General features: G+C 38.9%; 1 protein-coding gene across 6 annotated transcripts in view; it reads left to right on the top strand.

Moving 5' to 3' along the window:
- PPP1R9A (protein phosphatase 1 regulatory subunit 9A) overlaps positions 1-27,812 on the top strand; it is a 149,986-nt gene that overhangs the window by 67,228 nt on the left and 54,946 nt on the right. For all 6 annotated transcript variants that reach the window (XM_030007528.1, XM_030007530.2, XM_030007526.2 and 3 more), the window contains exons 3-5: positions 13,796-13,928; positions 14,443-14,563; positions 19,479-19,583. In XM_030007528.1, coding sequence (XP_029863388.1) covers positions 13,796-13,928; positions 14,443-14,563; positions 19,479-19,583 — 359 coding nt within the window. The remainder of the gene's footprint in view (positions 1-13,795; positions 13,929-14,442; positions 14,564-19,478; positions 19,584-27,812) is intronic.

The following is a 27,812-nucleotide window of genomic DNA, read 5'->3' as shown; positions in this document are numbered from 1 at the left end:
CATGTTAGGAGGCATTAGGGAGACTAAATTCCTCTGGAAATACAGACTCTCTGATTTTTGAAGCATTGGTGTGATTAACTGTAATGTAATACACTCTGTATGAATGCTTAATGGATAAACATTCTTTTGCTTACTCCAGGCAGTTTTACATCTTACTGGGATGCAATTCATTGTGCTAAACAGTGCGAATGTGAAACTATCATTAGAAAAAATGCAGTCAGCCAAAATGAATTCTGCCTGCAGGTGCAATTAAGGGATTGGTAAGTCTACAATATGAAGTAACTGAGTAGTGATCTGGCGCTGAGAATGCTGCATTGCATTTTCTGTTTGAAAGATGTTTACAAAATACAGCAAACCTTTTGCTGTATTACAGAAGCTTTTCCATTAATCCTCTTAGCCTCTGCCCGTTTGTCCATTTTTATATACAAGCAGTGGCATTAACAGGCTGAATGGCTGGGTTTTGGTGGGAGTGGGTGCAACACTCCTACCGAATTAATGCAACACCCCATTAATTGGTCTCTTTTGTATCACTACATGGTGATGTTAATGTGAATGTAGCAATAGGCTACCAAAGGCTTTAGATTCCTTGGAATCACAAGCATTTTAATCGATGTAGAAAAATACCTGCTTGTACTAGAAACTAAATAAATACCCTCTGTAACATGTGCCACCTTAAATTGGGGGATTATGTTTACCCTGTACAGAAGGCTGGTTGAAGGGCTGTCTAATATCTAGTGTCATACTTAAGCTATGCTTCAACTCGTAAGCCCTGTACTTAAGTAATGAATAGTCTCTGCACTGGCACTCTGGAAAGGAAGAGTTTAACACATCTCTGAGTTTTTCTTGATAGAATATTTCTTAATAGAATATAATAGAATTTCCCACACTCATCTTACACCATGGGACTATATTTAGAAATCCAATCTCAGTTGAGGAATTCATTAAGTAAATTTCTCATTATGAAAAAAAAAATCCAAGCATTTCTTCATTTAAGATTTTTATATGAACTTAGTTATTGTGAAAGGTGATGGTGGGACAGCTTTAGCGATTCAGAAAGGCTCCCACTACAGTCGTGGTATGGAACTGCATTTGCTTATTGGGCCTTGGTCTGAGGCAAGGCTGTAAAGTCTTCTGGTTTCTGGCACTGGAGATCCTTCTCCCTGGCTCACTCAGTCTTTGCTGTATCTGCAGCAGTATCAATAAGACTGACAATTAGTACCAAATGCAGTAGCTGCTAGGAATGAGACAAGGTATATGAGAGATTCATAAAAAACCTTCAGGGCAGTTGCAGCTTTGTACCTCAAAAAAGCAAAACAGGATTTGTACTGATGTCATAATATTGAGAAAATTGGACACCACATCAGCCTGTTTCCACCTAACTCTTTTCTTCCACCTCTGCTCTCTTCTCTGCCTTAAGTAAAGGGATAGATAGCAATGTGTACTATTTATAGTACATTTTTAATTTATATATTTCTATCTATATATAAAAGCATTGTATTCATTTTTAGTCAGTTTACAAAATGTGTCATAAATTTGCAATTAAACTAGAGTTGGATGAATTATCTCTGTATAATTTATTCAGCAAATCTTCTATATTAATGCCTGTGATCACTTTTTGTGCCCCTTCTTCCCTTTGAATTATTTTCTTAACAGTTTTGATATCTGTAAATAAAAGGAATTGCTTGTGAAATTTTGTTTTTGTAGATTTACTTTTAGTGGCTATGCAGATTACACAATTTATCTCTTCTGAGATTTATTTTAAATAGAAATAAGAATGTTTTATGAATAGTCAATATTTTGTTTCAGGTGTTTGCCTCTGAGAACATTTGTGGTATTTTTACTCTGTGTTTGGACATCTTGACTTGTAGGCTGAGAGAGAGTGAGATTGCTGAGAGAAGAAACACTGACGTGTTGATTCATGGTGGCATTGCTACTGTATGGCAGGCTGTACTAATTGGTACCAGAAGCAGCATTTATTCTTGGCCAGCTCATGTGTCACACTCTTGAAGGCAGAAGAAAAATAGCACCCTCAGTTACGATGTAAATTGGCAGCAATGCAAGGATCTGGAAGAAATACTGCAGCAGACTCAGGAATAAATGTCCAGGGACAGAAATTGCAACTTTGCTTCATGCTCCCCTATCCGTTCGGACTTGTTTAGACACCAGAGTTCCAGACTCAAGGCTGTACTGTATTATAATTAATTTGTCAAACTCGGCTCACTACAGATATTCTTGTTTGCATCCTTATTTTCATGTTCAAAGATACAGTGAGTTCTTGAGCATGCTAGTTTGTTACCTTGGCAATAGAGGGGCTTGCCAAAAGAGTGATAAAATATATTTGCTGTCACATTGGAAACAAATTTTGTTCTTAAATATTCGTGTTGATATTTTTATAATTTTCTGTATAGCTTGGTTATCGATGTGCTCTTATTGCAACTGCTTCTTCATTCTGCTAGATGGAGACGCTGTCAAGGTGTGGGCAAATGTTTTTACTTTGCCCTGAGACAGGAGTGCGGTTATAGTCAGCCAAAGCCATTCAGGTTTAAAGGTCAGTACTGCACTGCTGTAGGCAGTAATGTGTTAAATTGCTGTACCTAAATCTCTAATCTGTCTGGGATCTGTGAAAGAAGTCTGGCAGGAGAGACTTTCTTTGGAACCCTGAGCTTTATGGGAATGCAATACAGTGGAGCTTGTCTCTTGGCTCTTTTCCCTGCAATTGTCAAGCTACTGTCATGAAAAATACAAGGGTTTTTTTTCCTGATTTTTATTCCCTATTTCTAAATTGTGGATTACTGACCAAAAATAGACAGTAGAAGATTTAAACAATGACGAAGTAAATTTTTGTCAGTAACTTCCAGTAATACAAAGTAGAGTTAAAAAAAGGCAAGGTCAGGGCAAAGGAATGAATTTCATACGAAGTGTACCTGTGAAGTACACAAAACTTAAAAAGTCTCTGAGGGATTTATATATGATCAGTAAGACTCAGGTGTGTCACTTCACTAGTCATTTATTCATCCATTATACTGTTGCTTCCAAGCTGCTGCATTACAAAAATCAACCTACTGCCCCGGAAGATTTAGACCCAGGTCTGCAAAACTCATCGAACAGAATTCAGTGAAAATCATTTAGCGTGTACCATTAACGTAAGAGAAAACCAGCACAGTATTGGAATTTCGCATTTGTAATAATGGTTATGACAAAAAAAATACTGAGAAGGATGGAAAGAAAAAAACCTCACGGAATTGTAACCAGTCACTATATGCAAAGAAAGCAGGAATATTCAGATAAGACTATTCAGGTATCTTTGTCAACTCCAGGATTCAGTGCACGATCCTGTTTACTCGCTTATTAAAACAAAACTGAGACACGGCAATCCTAATAGCTGTGTAAGTGGCGAATTCCGTGCAAGACGTATTGATACCAGTGAATCTTTTTAAGTCTGACCAGGGTGACCCTTTCAGGATAAACAAGTTGAGTTACTTAGATTGCCTTCCATCAAAAGGTAAGTCTAATGGTCAGATACTCTACAAAGGGTTGCGTGCTGAAAGCATGGAAAATGAGTTTAATAAAAAAAGAGCAGATAACTATTCTCAAATTTTTTGTGTTGAAGTAATTCAGTATTTGCCAGTGAGTGAACTGTTTGGGGTTTTAGGGTTGCCATGGGAAAACAGCTGAAGTTTTTCGAGGATCAGTTTGGAGACATATTTGCTCTCAACAACCTAGAGGCCATAATTTGTTGCCTGTGTAGAAAAGAAAGAAATGATTCATGTCATCTGTGTTTCTCATGACACGACGTTCCTGAAGTTTCACGTGAGTAGGATTGCCGCTCCAAAGGGCAAGCCTCATCTACGAGGACTCATGCCCATGGGGGAGAGTTCAGTCTCCACTTTTCATTTTTTCACTGTGCGCTAGATCAAGATCGTGAACAAGGACACTAGGTGTTGTATAATGAAGAGTCCTCAGTGTTTATGGGACCAGCATTCCATTTTGTATAGCTTCTTAAGTATGTAAGTATTAATTTGTTTTCAAAGGAGCTTACCTTGTTTTCAAGTCCCTTAAAAAGTATGAAGAGACGGTGATGCAGGGCTACAGTCCCACTTGTTTCAAAGAGGCTTTGGACCCTAAATCCACCCTAAATGGATGCAGCATGGGAAAGTTCACATGCTGCCACTGCAAAGTTTATTTTAGTCAAAGTTGCAGCCTACAAGAAATTCCCTTTCAGCAGGAGTTTGCTGTCACTGAAAGCACTTGGAGTAACTCATTCTTGAACTGCAGGACACCCTCTCTCTGTCCCTGGTATTGAACTGCTGTTGGCAGTAGTGGTGAGGCAGGCTGCATCTCGGATGGTTTTGTTTTGTTAAATGTTTTATCAAAGTATTGTCCCAGCCCAGTGCTAGTTGCTTTGCAGAGATCTCATGTTTGAAAGTCTTTGAAAGAGGAGCGTTGCTTGGCAATGGCTTTGAGTGTAATTAGCAGGTGACTGGACTTTATCTGTGATGGGCTAGCCTAAGACTGGGTCAGTGATTTATGCTGTTGTGGAGGTAGAAGGCAGAGGCTCTGAAAAATGCACTACATTAAAAAAGCACAGGTGAAGTCAGAGGGGTATCTGTTCATCCCTGCAAAGGAGGCAGCGGCTCTACTGGCTCACTGATGGAGTCAAAACAAGAGCCGGTGTCTGGAGAACAGGAGTTTCTCAGAACTCATCTGTTTTTTGTAAGACCTGAACTGCTGGATTTTGTTTTTTTTTTTTCCAGATTGGATATTTTCAGAAGATAAAGAGTCCCTTCATAAAGAGTGAGGAAAACTCAACCTAAGAAAAGAGCATCTTTTATCTCCTCATTGATCCTCCTTAGAGTAGCACACACAATATAGAATGCTTTCAGTTGCGAGAGTGTTATTTACTACTGTAAAAATTTTTACGTATGTTCTACTTTACTTATCTAAGTTAAAATTTAACTTACCTTCAAGGAGCAAGGTTTTAGATAGCACTAATATGAAAATTTAGTATTTTCAGAAGATCTTAATCTCCTTTGTCATATAACATTCATCTGAATGACACAATAATAGCCAAATAATGATCAGGAGCATTTTTTACGTTCTTAGAAATTACTTTATAAGAGCAGGTCTGTATTAGCTTTGGTTTTACTCCTCAGTAGCAGGGCTTATTTTTAGTTGCTAATTACTCTGACCTGTCTTAATTAAGAGTAACAGCATGAAGTTTTCATATGGGGCACACATCTCATTTCCGGCAACAGTGATTTTGTATTTTTCTCCTATGTAGACAAGTAGTGACGTAAATTGTAACAAAACTAGTACATCATCAATAGAACAAATACAAACTGAATAAATAATAAATTATTCTAGGAAATACTTATTAAAAGCAGATGTTTTAAAGAAATCACACCTGAAACTGGGCCAAGTAGCAGAAAGACAGGGTAAAAATTGTATTTGTACACAGAAAATTTGAGATGACAGAGAAAAAGAGAAATCTGAAAATTTGGCCTTCTACTTGATTTAAGGTGCCAAGAAGGCCACATGTTTATACCAGTATGTCAGTGTTGAGCTACAGAGAATTAAAATGCTCAGGTAAGGGATTTGTAATGGAAGAGCAGTTCGATGCACTGCTATACATTAGTGCATCCTTCTTGGAAGGACTTGAGCATTTGAGCTGGGTTACTTTCAGTCCCTGCAGCCCCTCAGAGCTGAAGCAGTAGGACCTTCTGCTTTAAACGGTAGTGAGTGCAGTGGAGAGGTCAAAGAGAGTGAGCAGGTATCACTGATACCAGGAGATGATCCATCAGTACCACCAAAGCAATTTCAGTTCCATGTTTGGGCCTGAAACTGCACTGTATAAAATTTAGGATACTAGTTTCAGTGAAATGAGCTTACAGGTGAAGTCTGCCTGGTTGTTTAACTACTTATACTGGGAAGCAAAACCACACTCATGTCACAGGTCTAATGAATGTGTGTGATTAGTCACGCATTTTAATGTATGTGTCCCACCAGGCAGTGCGACTGTGGCATGGTTTGGGATTAGCATCAGTCGGGTGCTTCTTCCCATACACAAGCCAGGTGCAGGACACGCTGTAGTGGATGGAGCTGTATGGATGCAAGCTGAGATGTGTTGATGCTGCTGCAGGACAGTGACACTATGTTTTTTTACTAGACATGGTCTTCATGACTATTCCAACAGAAAGAAGACTTGATAGCGTGTGCTAGTTGCCTACAAGAATATCTAGGGATAATCTTTTCTAGTTAGTATCAACAAATTGAACACTTTGGTTGTGCATGGCAGCAGTTGCTCCTGGCTCTCTGTTGTATGTCAGAAGAGGTCTTTCTGGGATGGAGAAGTCTAGGGCCCAGATACTTGTAGGATTTCAGAAACTAAAATCTGCTGCACAGTTCTTTTTGCTGGAGTTTCAGCCTGCTTAAAACAGATCTTTCTCCTACAGAGCTTTCTGAGGGAAACCCCAGGCTTGGTTTTGGTGTTAGATGATCGGTTTCTTTCAATATTGCAACTGTCTAATTCCCATCTGTGTCTCATCCCTGCAATTGCTTCTTGGGAAGATTTGTCTCCTTGGTGCTTCCCTGCTGAAATATTAGTGACAGCTGATGCCCATGCAGGCTTTAGGGGAGCGCAAAGCCAGGAAAGCTGGAGGAAGCCTGTGGTGGCTCCTCCTCACTGACTCCCTCCCTTTGACTGTGACAGTGACCACATTGCAGACTCTTTAAAAAAGAAGTCACCTATTTCAGACATTGTCGGAGCTTCCTCTCCTCCCTGAAGCGATGCTGTAGAGAGACTTTCAAGCAGAAGATAATGAATGGTAAAACTGTGATTGTTTTTCTCTCATTTAGCTTCCTGAGCACAGCCAGAGAGGTTATCCTCAGCGCTGTGCCTACCTCCTGCCCTTGCAGGGTGCAGCACAGCAGTACTCCTCACAACTGCTTGTACTTCAAGTGCAACACTGTAGGTCGGTGTCACATCCATGAACATGTCTGATTCTTTCTATGGTGCTCTTCTGGCTCTTCCTCACTTCTCTCCCCACAGGAGAATTTTTCATCCTTAGTGGAGGAAGCCCAGCAGTCCAGTTTAGTATATTCAAAACGAGATGATTGTAAAACTGTTCTGAAGAAATTGGGAGCTACCCTGCAAATGTACCTGTTCCTCCTCACAGAGGACAGGGAGGTGCTATTGCATATTGTTCTAGACTTAAAGACTTCTCTAGACTGAAATAGTAGTGATGGTATCACCCACGACTCGTAATGTTTTTCTGAATATCCTATGTTCAAATGACTGACTTAGCCACTATGTTTCCTTATTTGGATTCTTGCTAATAATCGTGACAAAACTTGTCTGAAATTCTAGCTGTTACTGTAATTAATAATAATGTTTCTGATACAAAATATTTATGATTTCCATCCATGTGTGCATTAAAGACAACCTCTGGGTTTTCATCTTTCCCAAAGTCAACAGGGTGTATGTGGCAGAACCAGCCAAAGGAAATTTTATTACTGTCATTATAATGAAGGTTGCCAAAGGATGTATCCATAGTGTCAGGTTGATTAGCTCCCTTTAGTGTTTGCACATTTCTGTTTTCTCCAAGTTTCAGTGCAGGACAAACAAGTTTATTCACTTGGAGAAGAAAATGGGTGATAGGAAAGATTAGAGTTTGTGCTCTAAGGTCCATGCTCTCCAAATACAGACACTGTCTGTGCCAAGTCTTGTTCTCTCCACATGAGAGAGTCCTCTGTGACTCTCCTCCAGCAAATATGCAGCACACCTGGAGATGATAAAACTATAAGGTACTTCTGTAATTATTCACCTTCCTGCATGGATCATTGCACAGTAATGATGTATGGCCAGAAGAAGACCTGATCATTCTGAGGGCTTCTCAACAGGATATACAGAGAGATGACCCGTTTCGTTGCTGCTGCTGTCTGCAAAGAAGGCATGGAACAAAGGTGTTCCAAATTTTTAAAGTTTTAAAAATGGCACACAAGAAGGCTAATAATACCAGTTACCACTCTGGTAGAGCTTGTCATATGTACTAAAGCAAGCATCATGCACTAAAGCAGTGAGCATTGGGTGTTCCTCTGGGAAGCCACATTCAGTCCCTTTACAGTATGTGGCTGCTGTTTCTGGAACCATGGCTCCATACAAGACCCAGGAAACCCAAATTCTGGCCTTGATCTTGCCTTGGTTGCTGTGAAAAAAGGAGAGGATTTTGGATCATCCCAAAGCTAATTGCATTGCTTTTTACACCTGCAAGTGTGCCTGAAAATCTCAATTCTCCATGATGGGACAGGAGATGCCTCTGATAGGTGTCTTTGGTTGTTCTTGCCCAAGGATGGTGATGAAAGGAAAAGAGGAGGTAGATAGGTTGTTGTGCAGGTTTGAGGAGAGGTTTCAGCAATGTTTACTTTTCACACAAGCAATACCAGTCTCTTTTGCTGACAGGTGCTATCCTCTGCTCATTGACAACTCTGCATCAGCTAGAGAAGGTTAACCAACAATGTCAAGCTCAGCTCGTTGGTGGCCACCAGCAGCACAAATAGTAATGGCAGTGATGGAGCCAGGAGCACAGGTTGTAATAACCACTCCATGGCCTAGCATCACTTTCAAAATGGCTTCTAGCACACCAGGGTTACAAAACCTTTACCCTGAATTTTCAGAAATAAGAAAATGTTGGGGAAAATAAGTAGTTTATTGATCTTACATGGCATCATTATAGTGAGGTAGTGGTTGTGATGCCTACTCCCCTCCCCAGAGTGGATGCCAGAGGCATGACTTGCTGGCAAACATTCACTGTAAGTGTCTGTGCCATCTTTTGCAGTGCTACTTTCCTGTGATGATGATGGTGATCCAACTTGCCCAGATGGCGGGGTCGTATCTTAGGTGCTGTTTTTGCTTTCTGAACAGGCATTATGACAGCATAGCAATAGCGGGTGAAAAGCACGGTTCTGTAATTGGTATTGCACAGTGATCACCAACGTATGTTGGCTGTGGCCCCTGACGTGGAATGACCTCGTGTAATCAAGAATTGGGCATAAGAGGGACTATTTATGTGTATGTTAGACTTGAGTAACTGAAGGTGTGGTAGAATAGCTACTGCAACAAGGTACCATCCACCAATACACCGTTCTTGCATAGTTCTTTCTCTTTGGTGGCCACCAGGCATTGGAGGGTAAAAAGCATAGATGGCAAGGCAGTCAGCAGCAGCTGAACCTGGGATCAGGTCTTGTCCCATAGCACAGCTTGCAAAGACAGTATAGGCATGTCCAGCGTATACTCAATATGTCTGGGACTTTCTTAAACACATCAGATGAGACAGTTTTTATGTTGCAGAGTTTATAGTATGCAATACTAATAACATGGTTAATGTAGCACCAAGATGGCTAGCCCATGGGGAGGATAGCCCATGTGATTCTTCATAGTTCATCTCCATTTCGACTTCCTTTAAAAAAAAAAGAAAAAAAGAGTTGCCACTACCTTCTGGTTACTGCCAGCAAAATTCTGATTCTTGGTACTTGAGAGCTATGAGAAAATACCCCAAACTTACAAAACTTGTCCTTTTTCCAAGAATAATCAGTTTCCATCTTTCTGGTCTTACTCATAAAATGAAGTATAAGAACCAAAATGTTGGGGTTTTTTTCTGAATTAGAGTCTGCAACATATTTTTATAGTTAGTGACATGTCTTTTCTAGATTGTGCTCTGTCACTGGTCTATGAAAGACAAGCAAGTAGTCATGTATGTGTATGTATAATTTCCCTCGGGGTGCCACCCAGAGTGCCTAACAATAATACCTGCTTCTTAGATCATACAGTTTGTCATTATTTTGGTGCTGGATGAATCACTGATGACTCTTTTTCTTTCACTTTAGAGAAGACAGAAGTATGTTCTGTTAACAGCAGTGTTGGACTGAGCCCGTCAGTTCTTCAGGTTTTGCTTGTTTTGACATACACATTGAATGTTAGTATCCACTAGGTTGTCACTGCTGTTGGTGGCCTTTTATTTCCGCTGTTGCTGGTTTACAAGTGCTGTTGTAAATCCTAGTAAACGTCACGGGTGAATTCCATGGAAACTTTTTTTTTTCCTTAATACTTGGAGAGGTACAACCAGAGATTAAGATGATGTACTGGATTTTCCTGAAAAAGAACTTTATTTAAGTAATGGCTCAGTAGACCTTATTGTAGTGGGTGCTTGGCCAGTGTGATGGCAAAACTAAATCTGTTAAATCACAGGGAATGGGAGAATTCCCATGAGTCTGAAATCCCACGCACACTCTGGGAAACACAGTGGCAACAGATGTGGTAAAGTAGGTCTACTTAAATCAAGTTAACCATACTTTGAGGAAAAAGTTATAACTTTTTTTTATTTTTAGCAAAGTAAAATCTTGAGTGACAGTTCTCATGACTGTACTGAGCAAGCAGTTCATTACTGTGGTGGATAGACTGTTTCACAAAGAAAGAAAATTTCCAAGCACAAATTTTCTTTTCTGCATTTTAACACCCAGAGATGGATTTAATAGAATCAGTCAACCATTAAATGTGATTGTGCAAAATGAGGTAAATGACATACAAGAATATCTTCCTTCTTCCCCTAGTCAAAACACCTGTTGAAGGCAGTGGGCAAGATCATATGACCAGTGTACAAAAGATGGTGAGTTAATGCCAGGTGGGAAACCTAGGCTATTCTACCCTGATGCTATCAGTGATAGATTGAATGCTTAGGTAAGGTGCTAGATAAGACTGGCATGGTATATTTGGAGACATAATGATAACTGTATTCACCATCAACAACATCTTTACTTCCCTTCTCATGTGCAAATCTAAATATTCCAAAACAGTAAGCAAGATCCAAGAAGCCATCTCTTCTGTCTAATCTGGTTTAAGAAAGATCATCCCAAACAAGAACTCAATATATGATGTGATGCTTTGAAAGAAAATTATCCTGAAGCATATCCAGTCACTTTGCAACAAATCTGAAACTGCTGCCACAATATACTAATACCAGTCATTGAACAAAAGGAAAAGAATGGGGTCAGTTAACATGATGAAAAGGAATCCAGAAATAAATATACTCATTTTGTAGCATAATTTTTCCCTATACCTCACCCTCATCTATTCTTTGTTTTCAGCAATATTTCTCTGCCTCTCTTACCATCCTTCAACAGCTAGTGAATGTATCTCCATTTTCCTTGATAACATCCCCCTATGTTCCACATTTGAAACACAGGTCTCTCTTGTCACGTTGGTAAATGAGACAATCCAAGCTAAACTCACAGCTGTTGTTTTTTTACCTGTACTTGCTTGCATGACTGTCGCATTTCAGACCTAAAGGTTTGTGGTCAAACCTTAGCTCAGTAATGCTTTAGTTGGGTCTAGCTCTACTGATTGGTCCTTGGTTTGGTTGGTGTCAGCATAAATGAGGTTGGGTTTGGATATGGAACCCTTAGTTGGCATAGTCACCTTTGACAGCAAACCACAAAGAAGGGAAGCTGCCAGGGGAGGTTACCGGCCAGCCTGCAGCAGGACTTTTCGTTGCTGTTGAGTGGGCTCTTCTGCCTGGTTTGATCTGTTCTTGTGTCAGGGTAAAGAGGGTTGCTGTGAGTTGTACATCTCAATCAAAAGATAAATGGGATGGCCTTCTGTCCTGTACCTGCTTCTTTTTCACTACATACAGGCTAGCATCGTTAGAGCTGCGGGTTGTTTTCTAGCTTGATATGGCCTACATAGAAAATCATGTTCATGATTCTTCCTGTCTTCAAGTGTTTTGAGAAGCAGCAGGCAGGGGTGCATAACATGAAGAAAGCTTTATCTTCTGTAAAAGAGGTCTGTGAAAGACATGGAGTAACAAAAGACTTTTCAGAACTCTTCTGTTGGGCTGTTAAACAGGTATGGACACTCTCCATTTTCCATTTTAACTGGGAGTTCAGACACCCAATGGAGTTAACAATAGGAACAGAAATTAATACGTCGTTCAAGGCCTTTACAAAATACCCAATGCAGATGCAGTTACTGCATCCACATACAGAAGCTTAGGGAAGGAGTTGAAGGTGATCACTTACATTTTGAAGGGGTTGGTTGTTTGCACAGTTTCTCCACTTGTGTGTTGCATGGCCAGAACTTGCACATAGATTTTGCAGGTTATTTTAGACCAAGTAAGTTGTTACATTTCCTTACGCTTATTTCTGCATCAGTATCTTTTGTCCAATCTTATACATACTAAAGCAGCATAAAATGTTCAGCAGCATTGGACAGTGTTTAGTATGTGACTTATTTTACTTAGGTTTTGGATATATTTATGAAGGCTTCTTAGGAGCATGATTTAGTTTAAAAAGCCTTTTTCTTGCATCAATATCACGAAAAATCAATGGGAGAGAGGTTTGTGTATTCTTGTAAAACCTTTCTCATCTCAGTCTTCTTGGAAGAGGCAATTTATTAAGTGTTTCACATTGATGTAAAATACAGGAGTTAAAATTTCCACAGAGTGACTAACATCTTTTCTGTTTCAACCACTCACTACTTTATATAAAGGTGGGAGGTTTTTTGCAGTACCTTTGTGGTAGCCATAACACCGTTACTATACTTACAGTAGTATTGAATAGTATTTTTGTATTGCAATTTTAATATATTTACTATTTAAAAGAAATTAATCTGTACTGACAGGTTTTTGGGCAGGTGAAACCTCAGGTGGAAATGAGCCCAGCTCCTGGCATTGCGTTGGGCAGCAAGCTGGCATGCTTGCTCCAGGGGCAGTCGTTAAGGAGCCTCCAAGCAAGGCTGTAAGAGAGCAGACTTCTTGAGATGTGAATATATATTTTATGTTGTAAGAAAAACAGTGATACAGAAAAACATGGCTACATAATTGTATCTTCTGTAGGGTGCCTGTAAAAGAGGAAGAGGAAATATGGGAAATTGTTTTCCTTTATTTGAAGTAATGAACATGATATATGCGTGGGACTGAAGTTTGGTAAAATTATTACTGCTAATGCATATTCTTTCATTACTGCCAAATATGGACAGTTAAGTGAATTAAGCTGGCAAACTGACCTCTAAAATCTGAAAATATGCTTTTCCTGGCTGTTTGAAGTTACTCAACATCTGAAAAATCTCTGATTGAGGGCTATGTTCATGCGGAAAGTATGATGGAAAGTAGCATAAAGAATATAGTCGGGTTAATGCAGTCAATGTTAAGTTACTGCTTTAGCGCTAAAATAAAGCTGTAAACCTGGTTACTTTAAAAAATACCCATGGCTGTGTATATTGATCTCCTAATATTAAGTTAATACATACTATGGAGTATGATCTCTAATGGTATCCATAGGCAGCGTAAATGTACATTAGAAATCTTCAGGTCTAACTTTGGTTAGATGAAAGCAAACTGGAACTTCATTAGGAATAGGGACCAAAACAGAGATTGTATACAGATCATCATTTCAATGTATTTTGCTTTTTCATGTCTTTACTAATAGTTCACTCCTAATTAAGTTGAATTATGTGTTTTAAATATTGAAATGTATAGGCCAACTTAGTCATTCAAGATCACCTTCTGCATTTATAATAAGAAACAATAAAAATGACATATTCAGTTTACTTTTGCAACCATACTTCTGCTTTATTTGCATGAAAAAGCACAAATGCAAAAACCTGAAATTTGAATGAACAGGAGAAATTTGTCGTTTAAAAGCCTTTTCAAACTGCAACATCAGAGCACAAAATCGGTAGCTATTCTCATGAGTTGGCAATCTTTCTAGAGTAGATAGTTGAGTGATTTTTGATTTGTTTCCACAGGTTTTCAATACATATTCCAATGAAGACTATGACAGGAGAAATGATGAAGTTGACCCAGTGGCTGCATCAGCTGAATATGAACTCGAGAAGCGTGTGGAAAAGCTGGAGCTCTTCCCAGTTGAACTAGAAAAAGGTATGGAGTTTGTGTGCCATTTCCAGTTCCTGTGACACTGATCTACAAGTCTGAGGAGTTCCACACATGCCTACAGAGCCTGTCTTGAATTTCCATGAATCTGTTCTAGTCACCTGGGCTTTTTGGATTTCAAGAATTTTTCGATAAGGCATTAAAGAAGCATTTCAGAGACATGCAGTTCTTTATTTCCCTAAGGGAATTGTTTTGTGTCGCTCCATTAACACATGGTTTTACACAGTGTTTGATGCAATGTTTTCATTCTCCACTAGAAGACAAAAAAATCTTGATTGTTGTTCTGATCTCTTCATAAGGGTGAAGGTGATATAAGAGTGAAGGTAGTATTTTTTGTGTATAATTAAAATGGTAGAATAATAAACTTTTTAAAAGGAAGCAAAAGGATATTAATGTTACTGACATGGAAAACCAGGAGGAACCAAAGCATAAATGTTTATCTACCAAATAACTATATAAATAAAATGTAAGAAGTTTCTGTTTTTGCTTGCCTTTTTCACAGATGAAGATGGACTTGGCATAAGCATTATTGGAATGGGAGTTGGAGCAGATGCAGGCCTTGAAAAACTGGGAATATTTGTCAAAACAGTAACAGAAGGTGGGGCAGCAGAAAGAGATGGCAGGTAAACTAGACGCAGCATTCGGAAATTTTCCCAGCAATAGTTATTATGCATTATGGTTTTCATAGGAAAGAGTTATTCGCTTAATGTATGTCATGATAAATCAAAGTTGTAAAATTTGGAGGCTTCACCGGTAAGGTCCAAATACCTGATGTGGTTATGAGAAGACACCAGTTCGGTGCACTGAGTTTTAACTGTTTAAGGAGAACAGATTTGCCAAAGATGTGTCTTCATGACTACTGAAAACCCAGATGCTTTAGCGTGAGTAAAGCTGGAGTTTCCAAATTTTGTGTCACTTTTGAAAGGAGTTTAGATTTTAAGGGTGTTGAGCTCCCACGTGTTCTTTTGTCTTCAAACCAGCTTTAAACAATCAGTACTTACGAAAAAGAGTTCTGCTCGGCATTTGATTTAGGAAAATAATTAGCGTATTTGAATGCTTAAACTCTTAATAAATACACCTCCTTTCAAGTTTACTAACACAGGCTGTTACTTTGTACTTCTTATTATGCAGTCTTCTGTTCCAGAGTTCAGTTTTCACTCCTGCAGCACCGAAAGTACATTAATCAATTGGAATAGGAAGCTGTACCATAAATCTTGCCCACTAAAAAAATAAATTGGTGTTTGTAGTCTTATAGGATGCTCATATAAAACCTGGTTGCTTCTAGAATTGCTTACTTGGTATGTGCAGGTTAAAGAATTCCTTTTGAGCATCCAATATTTCCTATCATATGAGTCAGACTTATCTTTGTATTACAGAATACCTGCCACAATCAGGCCAATGTTTCTCATTAAAAGTTAGAAAAACACTTTACTATGTAGTCATTTAATAATGAAAAGTATTCTTAAACATCTTCCAACCCATATAATTTGTTGTTTTGTCCCAGTGCATACCCCTTGTAAATTTGCGTGCAAATAAAATATTACTTACCTGATACATTAGCAGTTAAGTCTACTTACATGCATTCTCTACTTCTATTTTTAACCATTAGTGATTTGTTATATTAGTTATGAATAATACCAAACACAAAAAAAGGTAGATGGAGTAAGAATAAACTCTAAAAAGTTGATGCTGTCTTCTAAAAAATGTATTGCAGTAACATGTTCCTTATTGATGAACACCTATAACTTTTCAGCCGGACAAAAGGTTGTTCTGCTGTGGAAACCCCATACAAAGAAGGCTGTACATGGCAGGGGGTTGCAAAGTTTAATAACATTGCTCTGAAACTACTGAGGTATACCGTCTTCCAGATTGGGCTTGCAGGTATCTTTACAGATCTCAGCAGTAAGATACCAGGTTGAAGGCCAAGTACTGATTTATCACAGGCTTAAAAATTATGAAGGGAAGTGAAGAAGCTGACACCTCAAGATGTCATGACTTCATCCGTTACTTTAAATTTAAGTGAACGTTTTTCTGAAAGGTATACTTGAGCTCAGCCAGAAGGCATTAAGCTCACGACTGACATTCTGTGTGAAGTTCTGTGGTTGAAAATCAGAGTCACTCACTACTGCTCTATGATAATCTGTATTTTCTGTTCCTCTCATTATTCACATGTTTGAGTGGGTACAGAAGTTAATGTTCAATCACAAATCTCTTCTTTCATTTCCCTAGATGGCATCTGAAAGGAGCTTGTCAGCTGAGAAAAAAATAGTATCTTTCTTTGACCATTCTAATACTTGTGCTGGTTTTCAACTGGCTGAATGTTCAGTCAGCTGAGAAATAGCCCTCTGATTTTCTCTTTGAGAGCCTGACTGATCATTCACTTGGGAAAGGGATATGTAATCCTCTCAGTCAGGAGCAGCCGGTTCTGTAATAAAGTGCATCAACTGTAAAGGGTCCTGACTTCATCTTTGTGAAAAGCCTAGTTAATCATTAACACTGATAGCAAAACAAAGTCTCCTAACAGAAAATAAAACTGTATTTCAGCAGTTTCATCAGATATTCTGAATAACTGCATAGCAATCTTCAACCAGGCTCTTCTGAAACTACAGTTTAAAACATTACAATATCTGTAGGATAACTCCCATCTTTTATTGAAAGACCCATCGAATTGTGATATAAAATACTTGCCTCCCATGGAAACCCAAAATCTATACAAAGGGGTTTCTCAGTGATTGAGCACCACTGGCTTGATTCATGTTGCTGCAAACAAACAGGTAGTGTTTAGTTGTCATATTGAAAGGCATTGTGTGGCAGTATTTAACTAAGGAGGGTGCTTCGAGGTGAATCCAAAGGCAAGCATGTTGATAAGTAATAAGAGAGATTATTAATAGTGTGTAAAATATGAAATCAATCATTAGGCTGAATATGAAAAATAAAATCTTTTCAAATTATTGTGGTGATGAGTCATTCACATTTTGAAGTATTTTGATAACATTGAGAACAACAGTTTTGAAATATTACACAGTTCTTAACTTGAAAAATACTCTAAATGTTGTCTCTGCAGAGGTTAAATTTTTCAGTTCATCATACAGAGCAGTAATTATGCAAGTAATTTGTTCAACTTTAGTTGGTTCACTTCTGCAGTTGCTACTTCATTGAAGTGCCGCTTCACACAGGCAAAGATTTAAGTCATGAGCATTAGAAAATAATTGTCAGAAGAATTACCAATTTCATTAATGATAAAAGCAGTTAAACGTCTATAACTCAGGCTTCTCCAACCTGAGCCTAATTTTTCATTCATGTTTGAAATTAGATTTGAGAGACAGAGGAAGCCTAGAGCTCTTGGTGGAGGGGGCTCTAAAGGGAAGGCTGCCCAGAGAACATGGCTGTGAGGATGTTTTGGTCTAGATGGTGCCTGGGGTGGCTTGTCTGGGGGGTCAGGGCTAGGCTGCAGGTACAGAGCTACGGTGGGAGTGGGGCTGGAGAGGGGATGCCCGAGGAAGAGAAAAGTGGCTAGGAGAATATGGCTGTGAGAGTATTTTACTCTGGGCAGTATAGAATGAACATGGCAACAGACAAGAAACTTCTTTTTTAATTACATGTGGTTATATAGTTTGAAAAACAATTACGTTAATGGTTTGTTGTTTGATATGTATCTATGTTTACATATAATGAAAATATATGTACGTATAGAAAGAAAGGAAGTTTGGAGAACAGTGGCCATAAAAATAAGAGTTGAAAATGAATTTAGGAGCTGTACAAACAAGAAAGAAGGAGATACAAAATACACCTGAAGGACAAATGGAATCAGACTGAAATTGCAGCAGATCAAGACAGAGCCACTTACGGAGTTGGAGGCAACAGTTCTTTAACATGATGTTTCATCACCTGAAATACTGTAACTACGTATCTGTATGAACACTGCTAGTCCACTGCATAGTGAAGTATGTGAAGTGTTGTAGCTAAACCGCTGTCCTGGTTTCAGCTGGGATAGAGTTAATTGTCTTCCTAGACAAGTCAAAAAGGAATCTGTTCTTCCACCATTTAGTTTTCAGCCAAGAGGGTGACTGCTTCCCACTCAGTGGGCACCAACTCCTTAAACTTCTTTTCTTGGAACTCCTGCGGCCATCTGACTGCACCTCATGTTTGCTAAAGTAAAAAAAAACCAACTAATTTTAACAGTATTGAAATACAATAAATATTAATGTGATTGGTGTATTTATTAAATGCTTCAGTGAAAATTGACATAAAATTCTGAGATTAGAATGCCTGATACTATTTTCAAGATACGAGTTTACACGCTGTAGCAAAGATCTTTTTTTCAGTGAAGGGAGATCTTGACCAGAACACAGTGACATTCTGTGGTGTGAGGCTGCCGAAGAACATATCTTGTGTTTCTTACTCATCAGTGGAGTCCAAAGAACTGAAGATACTGCTTGAACACGTGTAGAACTGCAAAGCATTGCCCCAGACTTCACAGAGAATTCGGTGCTCCAAGTAAAAATGCTTACGCCCTCTTTTGAAGTCTCTGTTGTTCTCTGAAAAGAAATCTTATCACTAAGATATCCTAAGATATTAAATACCTTAATTTAGGTATTTTCATATAATTTAAATGGGATTTTTCCATAGCTGTGTCTTCGTTCCTTTGTAAACTGATCGTTTGGATCAGTCGCATCCATGTAAGTACTTGAAAATTGCTCCCTTTGACAAGTTCTGAATGTGTTTTGTTTTGGTGGTTTTTTTTAATTTTTGAAACTATAGGAGTTTGTGCATTTCTAGAGGATATTTTAGTATAGTAGTCCTCCTTCCAAGCATTTGTAGTCCAGATGAGTCCAATGCCTGCTCTAGGGATTTCGTAGCAGTGTTTGCTTCAGATAAAGGCAGGATGTTTTTTATTCCTCCTAACTTTTCCTGCATCAAACAGTGTATCGACTGTAAATAGGCGTTTGGTTTCAAAGAGAGAGTCCTCATTAAAACAGTCCAAGGTCGTCTTATTGTCGCAGCAACATCACACTTACACTGGGAATTCATCTTTTTGGAGCAAATTAGATGAAATATTTTAAGACAGTAGGTCACAATTAAGTCTGATGCACAAGCTCTTTTCTCCACAGATGAGCAGGTTGTTTTAGTTAAATACTGCATTTTTTTTCCATTAGTGTGAAATACCAGAGCTATGTCTTATGCTGTATTTCAAGATTGGCTTAGGAAAGAATGATATAAGAATTGCTCAAGTATCTCATTTAATTTAAGTCATATGACAAATTCAAGAGTTTGTGTTGCTGTACTTAAATACAAGGAAAGTGACTGAATGATTGATGCTATTAATTGTAATGGTAACTTTGAATGGTAACTGGATTTATGAGATGTCTGCATGCAAGGAATGATGCATTTTTCACAATCATTTTACAACTGAGTTTTTGTTTGAAGTCTGTTTAAAATCAAACTAAAAAGATCTCTCTATGCTAAGTTTTGCTGAAAATTCTTCAAGAATTCACACAATTATTTATATATATATATTTTTTTTTTTTCCCCTGAAAGGATCCAAGTGAATGACCAAATTGTGGAAGTTGATGGCATCAGTCTGGTTGGTGTTACGCAAAATTTTGCTGCAACTGTTCTTCGAAACACCAAAGGGAAAGTCAGGTGAGTATTTTAGAAGAAAAAAAATTGTGATTGAATGCTTAAGATTACCTGGCTTCTTTAACAGAAGTGTCAGTATGCCTAGGTGGAATCAGAGTTTTTGGCTTCTTTGTGTCTTCTCTGCTTGTATCCCAAGACAAGGATAAGCTATGGTATTACAGATTTTGGGTTTGGCTTAGATTTTTAAAATATGACCACTGAAACAAGCTGAAATTGCACATAGAAGATGACTCTTCACTGGTCTAGACCTCCATGGACCTCAAACTGTATTAGCTGGAATGACGAAGGTCATGGGTGTTGGTCAGATGGAATCTGTGCTGCCACTGATCTCCTCCCTGCTCTTCTGCTGGGGAGACTGGCCACGTTACTGCCCCAGGGTTGGAGCAGTAAGGTAGGGAGCAGTCTGATACTCGCAGATGCCACCTCAGCACAGAAGAGAAGAGATTACTGGATGTAGTAGTGCTAACAGCTACCAGATCCCAGTATTAATTCATTGAGCTACCTGAGTCCCTGCACCATCTCTGAGTTTCTCTCTCTTCCTATGCTGTGGTTCATTGAAAGGCATCCCTGTAAAAATCCATAAAATAATGAATAGGCTAGAAAATATAACATATACTACAAGTAAAATTCTGAACTAATGTAAGTACAAAACTGTAAAATGTTTGTAAATTAACAAGAACAGTGTTGCCCTAGAAATTAACTGTTTTGCCATTTAAAAACCTATGCAGTTGCATAGCTATTCTGTTTAATAGCTTATTAATTTCAGTAAAGATTTAACTCTACAAAATAAATTAAAAAAATCTTTGGCATATTGCAAAGCCACAGCCATTCTGTAGTCACCCTTTGATTCTCTCTCAAAATCCTCTCTAAGGAATACAGCTGAATTCTTTAATTAATGAGTTCAGGGCTGACTTCTTTTGAACCGTGACTAAACTACTGGTGGTAATACATGCAGTCCCCCTCAGATGGTGGTGCTATATGCTGGCGTGCACAGTTCCACTATATTTCCATAGCTGTTCCTGCACGACATTAAGGAATAATGTTGGGATGTGGATTCTGTGAAGAATCTTGGGGGGTAGTTTGATCAAGGTTTTATTTGAAAGAGGTTATTTAGGAAAAAAGGTATTAGAAATTGTAGTGTAATTACAAGTGAATATATTTTTGTGTAACATTTACAGTTTTAGTTACATCAGTACTATTTCTGCAAAGACTCACATATGCTGTGAGTGTTCCTACTGACTTAACTATAAAAATGAGTATATACTTCATTAGGTTTTCTGCAGAGTTGGGACATTTGAACATGAAATCCTTATGACAGAGAATAATGTCTTCCTGTGTTTCGGTACACAGAGCAAATGCTATGTATATTTTATGTTTGATGTTTTAGCTCAAAAAAAAAAGAAAAAAGAAAGTGCTCACATAAAACATATGTATTATATACATTTATAATCAGCTTAGTTCATGTAATTATTATTACGTAAGTTACAGAATAGAGTACTTGCTTCCATGGAAAAATAATGGGTTTGGAGGAAGGAAGAAACATAAAACTATTTTCGTACAGAATGCTCCTAGAATCTTCTTTTGGAAAGTAAATTACAGTCAGACCGGTTGCAATCTAGACCCTTTTGTCACAAAATAGTGGACTGTAAAAAGTATTTCTTCATTGTTGTTGAGCTCACATTGTCAAGTGTACTACGTGTCCTGTGCACTGGGATCATTGGCTTCTGACAGCTCTCATTTATCAAAGAGAGATTTGTGAGCTTCTACATTTTTCTTTGTAAGTAAGCTTAAGATATTGAGCTTTCAAGGGAAAAATGACCCAGTGCATTAGTGTCACAACTAGATTAAAAACCCTCATAAAATGATATTAAATTAAAAATAAAATTTAAAATACATTATAATATGAATTACAATATAAAATACTATTAAAATATTATTAAATAAAATATATATAAGTATCTATATGCACACCGGCATACTGTGTGGTTAGCAGTCTCTTACTAATGTATATGTCTAATTAGAGGAAAGGAATGGGTAGAGTTTGGTGCAACTCCCCCTTTTTTTATTATTTCAAACTTCATGGAAAAAAACTCAGAAAGACTACTCTTGCCCTTTATGCAGGCCAGCTGAGAAATGCATGATTTTTTTCCTGGTTTGTGGTAGGCTGGGAGCGAGACTTGACGAGATGGCTAAGCATTGTGTGGCACAGGCTCCTGCCTGGCTTGTGGTCAGGTCCTGGACTGTTGAATTGTCTGATGCTCTGCTAGCACTGATGAACTGTATTGGTTTGAGATACTCAAAACCAGAAATGGTTCCAGAAAGCTGTTTTTTTGAGACAGAGATTTCAGGGTGCTTGACATTTTGGTTTCACTGTAGGTTTAAACATTTGCTTGTAAAGTAAGCGAGAGCTAATATTGATGAATTTAGATACGAAAGAAAATTACATATTTTTATCTTGCTGTATGACAAAAGAGCCCTGCCTCCTGCTTGTTTTGTGGAGAGAACAATTGTTTTCTGACAGATCCTCTTTCCCACTTACACCTGTGTTAGAGCTAGGATGGAGAAATCCTTCGCCTCCACCCTCTTTGGCACACAGTGCTCACCTCTGCACCTGAACTGCTCCAGAACCTGAGGGACAAAATAAGAGGATTTGCTGGGGCAAAATCCCTCACTTGCCCCCAGCTGTCAGCTCCTGCCTGTTGGCAGTGCAGGGAGCGGTGCTACTGACCTCTGAGTGCACCATTCCCATGGCAGCTGCCATTAATGATCCATGTCACTGTGGGAGGCAGGAGCAGTGGAAAAGGTTGTTGCTTTATAAATACCTTCTGCCATTCCTGCGGCGGGTGTCCCAGCTGAACTACAAGTGTGTAGGCAATGTACAGTCGCACACCCCACCTAATTCAAGGCAAGGCAACTTCGTGAATCCTTCTCTCACAGGAGAAACCACATACATACTTACTCTCATGTCTGCTATTTAATAGTGTCAGTTTAATGGATTGTATGGAACTGCTTTAATAAGCATAGTTACCTTTGTGATCATAGCATAAACTGTGTGTAGCTTTGTTCTGCCTGGTGTCCTCTATGCACAGAGATTTGTGTGCATTTCACTGGCATTACTTCACGTTTATAACCCACAGCATTACATATACACAATCGTTTTGTCTTTAGTCTAGTCAAAGTGCATGCTAGTTTTTGTAGCAGGGGTTATTATGTGACATCAGTTGCAATGAAATGAACAGAATGACATTAAAGCTACTTCTTAATTCTTTGCAATAAATGCAGTCAATACTTCTTCAGGGAGCTCGCATAATACCAATGCTTAGTGATTTATTTTTCTCCTTTGAGCCTTCTGAACACTTTGAATGATCCTGACAGTGGAAGTCATTGACCTAGAATAGATTTTTGCAATGCTTCTGCCAGAAAAATGTATCCAGACTGTCTGTAGCTGACACAGTAAAGAATGCGTCAAAATGAAGATGTGGCTTTTACCTCTTGAACTGTTCTAGGTGAGGGTGAGAGGTGGGGAAAGAAGAGTAAATATAAGCTTCTATGATTATTTTATCCATTGTTTGAAGCATTGGACTATTCAGAAGAGTTGTCATACAATAATGGAAGATCATTGACCCAATCAGTTTGGCTTCTCCAATGATAATAAATTCAATTATTCTTTCTTACGATGTTTTATAGGAAGATAATCAGCACCCACCAGATGTACTCTGGTAGCCTATGAGACAAAGGAAAGAGAGGGAATTCTTTCATAATCCCAGCTGGCAATCAGCTTCTTTTTTTAGGGATGAGAATTAGTGTCCTCGTGACTCTAATCTGGCAAGTACAACTATGAATGCTATTTCAATTGATGTAAATATCAAGTCGTCTTTATAATTTTGCTTAACTATTTAGTTTACTAATATCTCGTATTAGTGGATTTCAGAATTTGATTATATACAGGAGGGATTTTCTTTTGGAATTAGTGTTATTTTTTGATATTGTTGAGTGTCGCCCCTGCTTTAAGATTAATGGATCAGTCAGAGGGCAGCACCAGACTAATATCACTAATTGTTCTGTGCTGCTTCTGACCGCATTTAGGATGTAATCCATCAACTTGAAGTTTGCAAGTGGTGCCTACAATCATAAAAGATAAGGAAGCAGCTTGACAGCGGGAATCCTATCCTGTCACGGAGCTTCTCCTCTGTTATTTTGCTTGCAGTCTTCTCATGGACTGTGGTGCTGAGTAGCAGATCTGAAGTTCTTTGAAGTTGCTTGGGTGATGTTGAGCCTCTGTGACCTCACTCTTTCCCCCTGTTCTTCATCATAATGAAAGGGTGCTAGGGGACCCTAATGTCTTCACCGGAGAAAGGTCACTTGGAGAGTTGTATGCCTCCAGGGAATTTTATTTTTTCTTGAACACACCCACAAGAGAGAAAATCTAGTTCTTTTATGGAGAAAAGTTTGTCCTTCTACCATACTTACCTAGTCTCTGTCCCTTCTAGGAACAATATGGGAGCTTTCAGTGGGGACTGCACTTCTCTGCCTCACTGGATACAAAGATTCGTGCCCATGCATCTCTGGGAATAGCGGGGTCCCAGGAAAGGAGGACATGGTCCTGGGAAGACTTACTGCATTGATAAGTAGAAAGGGTCTTGCATGAGAGAGAGTCATCAGAAAATCCCAGTCCTTCGTATGCTGCTTGTATGCTTTCAGCATTATTGCTTTCCTCTGAAAGCTTTCTTTTAGGGAAGTTAAAGAAACTCAGTGTTTTACTGGAGAGGTGAATTTTAAATTCCATGTCCTCCTTCCATATACTGTCGTATGAATGTGACTAAGCATTTTCTTAGCTTTCCAAACTGTTGCTAGGCACTGAGCGGATGCTCTCATGGTGCTTTCTGAGTCAGTTCTTGAGTTTTCAGGGAACCATTCAGAACCTGTGCAAAACCTGTTTGGTTTCTCATGATTTGCACAACGTTAAAAGTAATTAATTGTATTAATTCTAACCTACCAATGAGTTTACCAGTTTTTGTTTAATTAAGTTCTGCTGAAATGCGTCAAGGTCTTCCATCTTAATAAAGAATCTAAATAATTAGTTAGCAAATTTCACCATGTTTAATTAATTTTCTAGATCATTGAAGAGTAGGTTCTAACAATAGCAGTGTAACTATCAAACCCTGGGGCTTTCCACTATTAACTCTCTGTTCTAATAAAGAATCATTTATTACCATTTTTTTGTTTTTTCTTATCTGGATGGTTTTAATTCAAAGCAGGGCTTTGTCTCAGCTCCCACTTCCAGTTCACAGCCTAATTTCTTTCTCTCTTACTGTACTGCAAATGCAATCTTTCAGACAAAAAAGAAGTTTTTACTTTTCTTTTAGATGGCTCTTTTACAAGGAGTAGTTAAAGGGCAAAAAGTGAAAATACTAGCTTCTTAATTAACACCAACTTGAGATGTCATTTATTCCTTCTTCAGCTAATTCCTCACCCCATCTTGAGCTGATTTTTTTCTGGAAAATATACTGTCTCAGAAAATAGTATTTGCATGCTTGCTTTTAGTTTTGTTTAACATCACAACATCTGGAAAGCTAATTTATACAGTTGTGTCTTTGCAAGCACTAAGACACTATAGAGGACAGATGAAGTCAACCACAGGATCTAGCCAGCAGCAGTATACCCCGGTGGGAATGCTGTTTGCTCACAGCAACAGTGAGCAGCATTGCTCTATTTTTGTGACTCCTTCCCCTAGATAATCATCTCTTCTTCTAGTGCGCATGCCTGTACAGATTTTCTCCTGCTCCTTCGTACTTCCCCTACCTGTGCTTTTATCCTATTAAACAGCTGTGTCCTTTAAACATTTCCAGGCGTTCTCCATACTGTAGATTCACGTTGCGGAAGAGCCAGGAGAGATTTGTACTGCTTCTCAGTCCTGGGTAATGAGGCAGGACCCAAAAGCAAAAGATACCACACTCCGTGTCCGATTCAGAGAGCTGGATTATGTTGTCTTTTTTCTGGCTGGGGGTGATGGTTTTGTTCCTCCTTTCCTTGTCTGTTTCTTTTTCTTTGAATCCAAGTGCCAGAGCTGAGGGGACAAAAACAAGAGGAAAGAAAAGCCCTTTGCTCTGCGATGCTGATTGCTGAGCTGGGACATCATGAAGGGCTGCTTAAGAAGCCATGTGTGCTTGGTGCACTTTCTGCTTCTTTGATAAACCTGAATCATGGACCCGCAGAAACTACATTCATGGTGCCTTGTAGTGCCAAAATAGTGTAAATTTCTCCTGTTTATTCCACTATGGTTATACTGAGAGATTCCGTGATATGAGCTGTTTTCTTCCTCATCTCTGCAAAGAACTCCTACACATGCGCTGGTAATCATTCTGTAAGACTACCAGGAGTAGCATGCTGAACAATGTGAAAAATTACTCATGAGTACTGTGACCCCTTAGCACCGGTGAGGTAAGACTGCATTCATCACTGCTTTGCTGGTTTATATTCCTTGACTGTGCCTGTTGTAGTAGATGAACTGTGCCTTGGGCTGTTCTTCAGCACTGAGGCCAGCTGGCACCAGAGTGGTTGGTGCTCATAACATTAAACTTTCTTACCTTTCAGAGCAGGGTGGCCATATCCAAATTGCCCTCCGGAACATCCAAGCTAACTCATAGCCTTTGCTAACTCCTGGACTGTGTCTCATTATTGTTTGGTAGAATATTAGTTAACTTGGGCCAAACCGTTCCAGTGAGACTGTTTCAGTGATTTAATGGTGTAGATGATCAATTACTAGTGCTTGGGAGCATTCCCTGGGACTGTTTAATTTACTGGCATAAACGTAGCCCCTATGTCATGAGATCTTGCTAATTTGAATTTTATGGCAAGTTATTTCTCAAAACGTTTGCACATTTGGACAGGAAATTATATGTTTGCGCGTGAAATATATAGAGAAATCTTCATTTAAAAGATTTTGACTAATTATAAACCATTTTGCTAGATGTCTAGAGCATTGTTTTTAAAATTAAGTGTAACATGAATTAATAAGATTCAGTGGGGCTGCATTTCATTAGGAGTGGCTTTGCTTTTCCTTTCCTGGAAAAAGGAACAACTTGACAGGTTTTGAATTGCTTCATCCTCAGTTGGTTGGATCTAAACACAAACTCCTACCCCTGCAACTGAAATATCATCATAAATGATATGATTTAGCTAATTTTTTTTACTCTTTCAAAGTCCAAGATACTGTGTTGCAGAAGCTCCCACCCAGTTTTGGTGCACCTTGATTAATGTGATACAACATTGTGACAGCTGGGCTGTACCCACCATTCATCCTTTCAGGATAGCTCACCAAGCCACAGGGATGATGCTGTAGGAGCATTTATCTATCCCTGGACTGTGCTGTGAGGGTGGTCCAGCTTGCCTAGAATCTGGATCACCTAATCATCCAGATTAAGGTCACGGTCTGAACTCAGCAGCTTACTTGTGACCCATCTGTATTTTCTTCCTGGATTTCCTTCCCATGGATGCCAGCAAGGGTGAGGGTGAGGGTGAGGGAAGGCAGGTCTCGCCTCAGAATGCAGTCAGGTTTTAGAAGCATTCCCAGGTAGCACTTGTACCTTTTGAACAGAGCTGATGTATGTCCTTCACTTGCATTCAGGTATGTTAAAGCATAGATTTAAAGCAGAGGTGTTTCTTTGAGCTGGCCATTCCCGTAAGAATTGTGTGGTGCTATAGAGAATGCTGATTAAATGATCATCGTGTATTAGGAAACCTTTTATGCAAGCACTGTGTTGGGATACTGTCAGTCTGTCTGGAAGAGATGGAAGAGATTCTCTACCTGCACTCTTAGAAGAGCAGAGCAATGTAAGGACTAAAACCTGGAGAGGTGCCAAAACATTGAATCCCTTGGCTAATTTTGAAGTACTCTTGAATAAAGCTTATGTGTCAGTGAGGCCCTAGACTAGAATTGATTTCTGTGGGAATAATTAATCTAAGTGCATTAATATTGGTGTGGGGGTTTTTTACATGACTTCCTAATTGCCTGACTTGATATCCATTTAGTGTTGATAGTAGCATAGCTTATCAGGGGCTTGTATCCAAGCTGCTGTGGAGAGACTGCTGAAGGTCTTCTGGCACTTAAGCTATTACTTTGCTGCTCATCCACCAGCACCATTGATACTGCTGAGGAAGACCTTGAGTATGTCTCTGATGAATAGCCATGAGCAGGTTGAAAGCTTATGGGTAAGAATTAGAAACCAAGGC

This window comes from Aquila chrysaetos, chromosome 3 (genome assembly GCF_900496995.4).
Source record: "Aquila chrysaetos chrysaetos chromosome 3, bAquChr1.4, whole genome shotgun sequence".
Classification (NCBI taxonomy): domain Eukaryota; kingdom Metazoa; phylum Chordata; class Aves; order Accipitriformes; family Accipitridae; genus Aquila; species Aquila chrysaetos.
This window is presented reverse-complemented; position numbering and strand designations above follow the sequence as displayed.